This window comes from Nelusetta ayraudi, unplaced genomic scaffold (genome assembly GCF_046127955.1).
Source record: "Nelusetta ayraudi isolate G7.1 ecotype Tasmania unplaced genomic scaffold, CSIRO-AGI_Nayr_v1 ptg000039l, whole genome shotgun sequence".
NCBI classification, from domain to species: domain Eukaryota; kingdom Metazoa; phylum Chordata; class Actinopteri; order Tetraodontiformes; family Monacanthidae; genus Nelusetta; species Nelusetta ayraudi.
The window spans coordinates 1,804,637-1,814,078 of NW_027466089.1; the positions used below are offsets into that span (position 1 = coordinate 1,804,637).

At 46.4% G+C, this 9,442-nt stretch overlaps 1 protein-coding gene across 2 annotated transcripts in view; it reads left to right on the forward strand.

Moving 5' to 3' along the window:
- ndst1b (N-deacetylase/N-sulfotransferase (heparan glucosaminyl) 1b) overlaps positions 1 to 8,385 on the forward strand; it is a 49,507-nt gene extending 41,122 nt beyond the window's left edge. For both annotated transcript variants that reach the window (XM_076032981.1, XM_076032982.1), the window contains exons 7-15: positions 1,429 to 1,557; positions 2,332 to 2,514; positions 2,975 to 3,071; positions 3,312 to 3,435; positions 4,890 to 5,064; positions 5,584 to 5,754; positions 6,864 to 6,973; positions 7,245 to 7,347; positions 7,454 to 8,385. In XM_076032981.1, the coding sequence (XP_075889096.1) occupies positions 1,429 to 1,557; positions 2,332 to 2,514; positions 2,975 to 3,071; positions 3,312 to 3,435; positions 4,890 to 5,064; positions 5,584 to 5,754; positions 6,864 to 6,973; positions 7,245 to 7,347; positions 7,454 to 7,573 (1,212 nt within the window). In that variant the 3' untranslated portion in view covers positions 7,574 to 8,385. The remainder of the gene's footprint in view (positions 1 to 1,428; positions 1,558 to 2,331; positions 2,515 to 2,974; positions 3,072 to 3,311; positions 3,436 to 4,889; positions 5,065 to 5,583; positions 5,755 to 6,863; positions 6,974 to 7,244; positions 7,348 to 7,453) is intronic.
- The last annotated feature ends 1,057 nt before the right edge of the window (positions 8,386 to 9,442 follow it).

The following is a 9,442-nucleotide window of genomic DNA, read 5'->3' on the forward strand; positions in this document are numbered from 1 at the left end:
GCCTCAGTCCGAACAGCTCCAAACACACCGGTTTTGACTGTCCGTGACGTACAGACAGAAGAACTGCAGTACCTGGACAGAGGAGGAAACTCATTGGCTCATCAGTGTGTGGGGAAATGGCTCCATTCAAGCCAAGCTCCAGAGCATGAATCGCAACAAGTGCCACTGTCGCAATTATATGACGTCACACGCTACACGCTACGCTGGACGATGCCTCGGCTCCGACGTGGTTGCTGCAGCAATCTGTCAGATGGGTCAATAATGTGGCCCAGTCTGAACAGAGCCACATCCCATTTGAACACTTGCTAAAAACACTGTGGACAGGCCCGGATTTGAGAAGGAATCTGATTTGAATCAGATTCGCCTGCAGTCTGAACGCAGCCTTTGTATTTCCCCCCTCAGTCTCTCTCTCTCTCTCTCTCTCTCGCTCTCCCTGCGCGCTCTCTCTGTCCTGCCCCGACTTTTTCTCACAGACAGAGTGCAACTGCTCGGCGCTACCGAGCTGCGTATTGTTTTCATTTCTCCAGCCTGTCGTCGAGGCTGCGAAAGTGCTGATAAAGAACGTGGATGTAATTATTTTTGTTGGACTCCTCTCGTGTGTGTGTATCTGCGTGTGTGTGCGCGCGCGCGCTCTCACATTAGACACCTGCCTGGGTCGCGACGACCTGCGGAGCGCGGGCGACATAACCCAGACTGACACCTCTGGCAGCGGCCTGCCCAGTGTCAGGGAGCAGCCAATCAGTGGAAACTTTAGCAGGGGTCGGGGGGGGTCGACGGAGGGAGCAAGAACTGCACTCTGGTCGGGGCTGCACAGTGTGAGCCGGCGCTGAATAATTCAGGCTTGAGAGCAGAATTAAAGTTGAATAGATGGCGCTGAAGAGGGGAGGGGGAGAGGGGGGGGGGGGCGGAATCTTATCTATATTGGGAGCTTCTTTTTTCTTTCTCCCTCTCCCAGCTTGACCTTTAGGGATGCTCGGAAGCGGCACGCCGTCGGTCCCGGGGTCCCTTTGTAGCGTTGGCATTCAGGCGGCCTCAGGTGGACGCCGCCGCCGTCGCCGCCCTCGCCGCCGTCTGCGAGATAGCGAGGCACGGCGGTGGCGGCCAGTCGCTGCTGCTTACCACTGATTGATATTCAGTCCCCCAGACGCGGCGCACTGTAAACACATTTCCATGAATTTCCATATAGACTCGGAGTGAATAAGAGGTTTGCTTTGGCTAGATGAGCTGCATAATACGAATGTTATTGAAAGAAAACAATGTGTGGGGTAACTGCCTGGAGTTCTGACAGCGCCGCTCCCAGCGGAGGGCTGATGGTGTTTGTGCGCTCGTTCCGTTCCTTCCTCTGGTGTGTGTGTTGTTGTTGTTGTTGTTTTCTTGTTATTGTCCTTTGGGGTTTGATGATGTGTATATATATATTCTTTGTGGCAGGTGTTGCCCCGGCAGACGTGCGGCCTCTTCACTCACACCATCTTCTACAAGGACTACCCCGGCAGCCCCAACGAGCTGGACAAGCTCATCAACGGCGGGGAGCTCTTCCTCACCGTCCTGCTGAACCCCGTGAGTCCGGCGCACGTCCTGAGTGGGGGGGGGGGTGGCGGGGACGCATTTAATCGCTGCTGTGTGCATGTGTGCGTTTGTGTGTGTGTACTGGAACATCACATCACACAGGGCAGCGACTGTCTGATGACTCATGCGCCGGCGACAGAGTCCAGCCTCCTTTTTTTTTCCGCCGTCGCTGAAAAAAAACAAAACAAAAAAACATCTTATCAGCTGATTTGTGTTTTTATTTTGGGATGATGGAAATGAAAGATTAAAAAAAAAAAAAATTGTTTGTTTTTCCTTCCTTCGCAAACGGCGTCGCCACGCCTCACCTCATCTGTGTCAGATTGGCCTCGCTGTCGCAGTCCCGGTGTTCGATAAGCGGCCGATTTGTGTGACGAGCTCCGTAAACATGTAACCTGCCCCCGCTGGCTTGAAAGGCGAGGACGGGCGCCGATCAGATAAACTTGTGTTTTTAACACGGAGGAACAAGAAGAACAAGAAGAACAAGGCGCTGGATTTGTCTTTCATCGGCGCTCTTGACTGGCTCGATTTCGAGATGATTATCAGTTAATGATTGTTCTTGACAAAAAGGGGGATTAAAGAAAGAAAGAGAAAGAAAATCCTGCTGCACCTCCGACTTGTATTGTAAAGACTGAATTCTGGTGCAGCGATTGAATCTCCTGGTGTGACTCATGTGATCAGGTCCATTTTATGGGAGCTGGGCTATTTTATTGGGGGATTCATCTTACTGATCACCTCCATCACCTTTTTGATTTCTCCTCTTCACAGATTAGCATCTTCATGACCCACCTGTCCAACTACGGCAACGACCGCCTGGGCTTGTACACCTTCAAAAGCCTGATGATGTTCATCCGCACGTGGACCAACCTGAAGGTTCAGACGCTGCCGCCCATTCAACTGGCCCAGAAATACTTTAGCCTGTTCCCCAGCGAGCGAGATCCACTCTGGCAGGCAAGACCAACGCCTCCTCTACAGCACTTTTTTATTGACGGCCAACTTTTAGATTAGTCTTTGTGGACAGTTTTTTTCTTCTTCTTTGTTTGTTTGGTTCTTTGTTTGATTTACCACAGCTGCAAGTATTGACGAAATGGACTGTGTTCCTGTAGAGGGGTCAGGGAATAGCTCTGAAATGTTCTGTTATAAAACTTTATGAAAGGCTTTTGAAATTGCTGTCACCACAGTTTGTTGTAATGCTACAGGTAGAAAGCAGGCCATGTAATCATTTGTTTGCTTTCATTGAGTTGTTACCGTTAATAATACCCCTTTAAACATTCTGGAAAAGGCATTTCCTCAGGCTGCCCTCCAAAGAAAGCCCAGTTGCGCTGTCCCACTTTCCTTTTTGTGCGGCGGCAGCAGCAGCTGAAATGGCGAACGCTCCTTTACCTTCTTTACCTCCTTTGTGTGTGTACAGGATCCGTGCGAGGACAAAAGGCACAAGGACATTTGGTCCAAAGAGAAAACGTGCGATCGCTTCCCCAAACTGCTCATCATTGGGCCTCAGAAGACGGGTGAGACGCAGTGCTTAAACGCCCCCTACAGGCGGAATTTCTAACATGTTTGTGTGGCTTGAAAGAGAGACGTGTGTTCCGTCCGTCATGTTTGTGGTGCATCAGATTGATGTTTCTCTTTGTGAGATGGCACACTTGTGTTTCCAATACACGACTCCCTGGTCTGATTTACTCCAACTTTGACCGTTGCTTTCCTCCTCCTCCGCCGCCCTGTCTGCATCGCTTCTTCCCCCCTCTCAGGTACGACGGCACTCTACCTGTTTCTTGGCATGCACCCAGACCTGACCAGTAACTACCCCAGCAAGGAGACCTTTGAGGAGATCCAGTTCTTCAATGGCCACAACTACCACCGAGGCATCGACTGGTGAGAACAGTCACTCCCCAACCGACACTCACACAGATTCATTATTTCCAAGGACGATAATGATAATATTAATGGGTTGGATTTCTATAGTGAGTGCTTTTCAAGGCACACAAAGCGCTTTACGATGTGCATTGTGAGAGTCATTAGATGTTGCAGTCTGACCGTCTGCTTGTTTTTATCTTGGATACAGTCAAAATTGGTTCATTTACAAAGTGTTTTGTTTTCGTTCGTTCCGACCTGTGCTTCATGCACACCCCCCACCAAACATGCACGCGCGCCCTCACCCCTCAATTCGTTCAGTCCACCTCACGAATGGCGACAACACCGTCCACCCCGCTGAAAGAACTCCGATTTTTCATTTTTTACCTCTTTTATTGCTTTTCTCTTGTCTTGTCTGTGTGAGTTTGTTTTGCAGAAAAACTCACAAAAAACATTTTACTTCGCAAGGACCCTTTGTCACCGAGAGGCCTCGTCCATATTACCCAAAAGTGTTTCCCGAGGACTCGCGGTCACGTGTCGGAACACGAATAACAGAGAGAGAAAAACAATCTTTTAGCCGTCCGCATATTTTTTTTTTTTTCTCCGTTTCCAAACCGTAATCATGTTGCAGAGGGAAAATAAAAGTTTGGTTTTTTTTTCCCTCGCGGGCAAAGCCAAATCTAGCTTCAAGGACCTCTCCAGCAGTGTGGAAACAGCACGTTCACCGTTTGACCTTGAAAGCTGCAGCCTTTAATTACCAACGCACTACCGGCTATGTTTTAGATTTCCCAAACTGTTGAATCCCAGCTTGGCCTGTTTCCTTTAGCACTGTTGTCTCGCTGACTGCAAAGTGAACCGGACCACTGCTTTTTTTACTACCGGTACTACTACTATTAACACTACTGCTATTCCGCAGCATGTAGGAACTTGAAGTGTCTCTATAATGCTATTTTTTTGTGCATTCGTACGAAAATGTTGAAGCATGATAAAACAAGACAACAGCCAGCACATTGAACAGCTCCACTGTGGCTGTCTAGTGATGACGTTCAAGAAATGATTGTGTTTAGAGTGTCAAAAGTAGCATTTCCTCTTTTGACTTGGAATAGCTGTAAACCAGCAAGTCAAACGTCTCAGAGCAACACACGCAGTCAACGTCTATGTGATTTATCAAATTAAGTTTACTGTTGGCAAAAATGATAAAATAACCCGTCTTATGTCTTGCTGTGTTAAGAGTGCAACAGGAAATTGACTTGGCACACGACTTCTGCAGGTTTTCCGATTGACTCGTCGCCGTCGCGTTGCTGTTGGATTTTTTTTTTTTTTTTTTGTCCCACAAGCCGCTGCGCATGGCTGCTCACCCACAGAGAGCACAGAGGAGCTCCTCTTATCTAGCAGGGCAAATGCAACGGGGTCAACAGAAAGCTGCTTGTGACATGCTGTTTGTTTGTTTTTTGTTTTGTTTTTTTGGTGTTCAGGTATATGGAGTTCTTCCCTCTGCCCTCCAACACCAGTTCAGACTACTACTTTGAGAAGAGTGCCAACTACTTTGACTCTGAGGTGGCTGCTCAGAGGGCGGCGTCTCTCCTGCCCAAAGCCAAGATCATCACCATCCTCATCAACCCCGCGGACAGAGCTTACTCCTGGTACCAGGTCAGTACCAGGAAGACATTCACCCTCAAAGGCCCCTTTTTATACCCGTCTTTGTATTTCAGAATTAGAATCAGAAAGAACTTTATTATCTGTCGTAACAGAAAATCGTCTTTGGCGTGGCCCACATTAAACCAGAGAGACATCGATTTCTATGGAAAAACAGAAGATTTAAACACTGGAATGTCATAATATTTTATTTAGTTTTCATCTCAAACTCAAGTGGCAGAGCTGTCTCACAGGAATAATTAGACCAACGAAAAAAAGATCATTCCAACCGTCCTGTGGTGTGACCTCTCAAAGGGATGGCCTCTGGTGTCTGACGAGTAGAACAGAACAAAAGCAAAAGATTGGAGTTTCCCATCTCTGATTCTTTTGTCTGTCAACCTTCATTTTTACTGTTAGTATCACATGATCTTCACCTTAATATAGATTGTGCCAACTCACTGACTACCCCGTTTATTTCTACATGAGATGTTTGTGATGAAATGCTTGTTCTTGTCCGACTCCCTTCCCTCCCAGCACCAGAGAGCTCACGACGACCCGGTGGCGCTGAAATACTCCTTCCATGAAGTCATCACCGCAGGCCACGATGCCCCGGGCAAGCTGCGGGTTCTCCAGAACCGCTGCCTGGTGCCAGGCTGGTACGCCGTCCACCTGGAGCGCTGGCTCAACCACTACCACCCCAGCCAGGTACTGCAGCCGTCATCCGTGTCAAAGTTCTTCCACCGTCCACGGCAAGCCAGACTCCTCCTTGTCTCTCAGACCTCCCAACTTTTATCCGACAGCTGTGTTTTGACTGAGAGATCCAACTGGTGGGAGCATTGCAGTGACTGACCACGGGCTTCAATGTTGCCAATTCACAATCACTTTCTACTTAATTTACATGAAAAAAAAAACCTAATCGAGTCTTGTTTACTTCTCTAAACTTTCTCTTGGGACGCATTTTATAAATGCATGAAAACACTTTGCCTTTAATAACATTTTATTTAGAAATAAGAAACTTTTAAATATACCAGAAGGGGGCAATCCCTCTATTTAGCATTTTCAGCTAGTTTGAGCTCCTGTAACCTGGTAAAAAATTAAGTTGTGCCAGAAGGTCATGAGCATAAAATGTCTTTTTTATTTTTATTATTATTATTTATTTATTTATTTATTTTTTTAATGGAAAGGATGATTATATTAGAGGGACTTTTGAAAGTTTTCTTGCCTTAAGTAACTACAGTCGGGTCCATAAATATTGGGACATTGACACAATTCTCATCTTAGTGAAATTAACTCTTAGACCTTTGATCTGCTCCTTGTAAATGAGATAATGAGGGAATTACACACAACTGGCAATGGAACAGCTGAGCAGCCAATTGCCCCGTGACCTTTGCTCCCTTTAAAAGTGGGAGGCGCATATACAACTTGTAATTCCTACACCGTTCACCTGATTCGGATGTAAATACCCTCAAATTAAAGCTGAAAGTCTGCAGTGAAAATGTGTCTTTTCAAATCCATTGTGGTGGTGTTTAGAGCCAAAAAGATGAGAATTGTGTCGATGTCCCAATATTTATGGACCTGACTATGTGTCTTGTCTTGAAAATCCAGGCCTTTTTTTTTTTCTTTTTTTTTTTAATAAATAAAAAAAATGTGCTTTAACTGGCTTCAATTAACTGACTCTCAGACACCAAAAAGTATTTTTTGGGGGGAGTCAGTTTCAGGAACGCTCACGCACTGTCTTCTATACTGGGTAAAATGGTAAAATAATTTCAGCAGTCACAGTTCCGTCGTCCAATTCTGTCCTCTGTTTCCCCCAGCTGTTAGTCCTGGATGGGCAGATGCTGAAGACGGAGCCTGCTTCCATCATGGATAAAGTCCAAAAGTATCTGAGCTTGACTAACAACATCAACTACCACAAGATCTTGGCGTAAGTGACATTCTGTAGCGTGCGCATACCAAGATTCAGGTGTTAACATAAAACTGCATGTCTGAAAGGTCTGAGGTGTGCACAGTGGTGACGTGCCGAGGACCTGCAGAACACTGTGCACATTAACTCTCTAGTCAAGGAACACTTTGGTTTCATTTATATTATATCTTTAAATGCAGGGAAGATGTAATTTGTCGCTGTGGATCCATTTTTTAAGCCATGTGTCTGTTTTATGTTTTTCAGTCTTTCATATTTTGTTTGTTTTGCTCAGGTTTGATCCCAAGAAAGGCTTCTGGTGTCAGCTGCTGGAGGGAGGGAAGACCAAGTGTTTAGGGAAAAGTAAAGGTCGCCGGTACCCTGAAATGGACCCTGAGGTACGAACCTTTCACACGGCACATTGCACCTCCTGTCGTTTCTCTCCCACCAGTTCAGCTCACCCCTTTTTTCTTTTTTTCTTTTTTTCTTCCATTTGCGCTTCAGTCCCAGGCGTTCCTCAGGGAATACTACCGGGATCACAACATTGAGCTGTCCAAGCTGCTCTACAGGATGGGTCAGCCGCTGCCCAGCTGGCTCCGAGAGGAGCTGGTCCACACCAGGTAGCAGCGCGTCAGCGGAGGTTCACAGCTGCGCACACTGAACCACAGCTCAACTCCGCAAGGGAGGCGACGCCGGCCGAGGGGCCTGGGACGGTGACACGCTTTGGGAAGGGACTCCGACATGGAGGGAGAATTCTGGGAAGGGTTTTGAACGTGTACTCGAGCTGCAAAATCACAATCTTCCCAAAACGAGGAGGAAAAGAGCGGAGGAGGAAGGAGCGCGTGTTGCTTTCAGCAGCTGATTGTTCTTCTGCTCTCCGTTAGAGCGTCGAGTCCTCTATCTCCCCCTGCAGGACGGAACAGGATGGGTGCAGATCGCCTAACTGTGTCTTTAAGAGGGTGGGTAAAGACTGGAGGCGGTCAGTGTGTGGCCATCACCACTTCCTCCTCCCACTCCCCCTCCCCCTCCCTTCAACGCTGCTCTCCTTAATCAAACTGCTTGGAGTAAGACTCACCTGAAAAATCAAGCTGAGGAGAAGAACTCTCACACTTGAGCAGTTTTGACAGTCTCACCTCTCGGGAGGGAAGCCGGGGGAGGACAAGTGGAGGAGATGAATCAATCAACCGTGTCGCCATCTATGAAGTCGTGTTGTTTGTTGCAAATTAAAACGGGCACCGCGGCTTTTGACGAAACAGATGAGAGCCTGATTGTCAGAGACGTTGGCTGCGAACGCCTTTGACAACAGTGGAGTGTTGCTATGGGAAGAGAATAAAGTCCATCAGGAGTCCTGACAGGCTGCATGTTGTAGCCTGACTTGATAGGCCTTGGTAGAAACTAGTTATCACATTACAAGTGCCAGGACAGAATCTTCATTTTTTTTTTTTTTTCAAAAAAGAAGAAGAAGAAAAGAACGCTTGAGGGTTCCTTTTTTTTTTTTTAAGTTTCATATCTTTTTGTTTTCGTTTTCTTTACAGATTTTTATTTTATTTTATTTTATTTTATTGGTTTTAATGTTTAATGTAATGCTGAGGGTATTGCATCATTGTAGAATGTACGGAATCTTAACATCCTATGTCATTTTTCACAAAGTCCAGATGCGCACTCGACCGGTGTGTTGAAAGCGCTTTTGGCTCCGCTGAGCTCTGGAAGCAGTTCCGTCGCCGTTTCAGTCGGCTGGAGCAGGAACCGCCATGAAACAATATTGAAAGCACAAAACTTTAGGCGCCCGACGTGGACACTGACTCTGAACAGGTTACTGCAAAGCACATAAGCGAGAAGAGTTCTGCTCCAATCTGTGAAGAAGATCATAAGCTAGCTACTGTAGGTTCAATTAGACGCTCTGGCCCGCGAGGTTGGGATTGTGTACAGAACAGGATTGTGCATTTCGAATATATTTTCACCATTTTTTTTTTCTCTTCAGTCAAAGCTGTATATTTTGTCCTATACTTTGTCATTTAATGAATTAATTGAATTTAAAGCTGATGAGGACGAACGGGGAACTCGAAACTGTCTCTGGAAAGAAAAAAAAAACCTTTCTGAATTTCTTTTTTTTTTATTTTTCCGGTCAAGCCAACAGCATGTCCATCGAGACCACGAGGATGTTTGGTTGTTGTTCAAGGTGTTACCACTGCAACTAGATGTCAAGCATAGATAACAAGAAGCTGCTCTTACTGCAATAGTTTTGTACAATGTTCTGATGATGTAATAATAATAATAATAATTAATAATAATGCACATGTCGGTCCTCTATTTCCAGACTTTGTAATGTACATAATACTCGAGCGTCGGTAGGCCTAAATTATTGAGCGTGTTTAGGTTTACACTTTCCATCAGCCCATTCCCATAGTGTGAAACGTCAGTGCTGTGCTGAGGGGGAGTCCGGATGGCTCTGTTGTGCCGCCAAGATTGTTTCCTCTCACTGCCAACTATTGT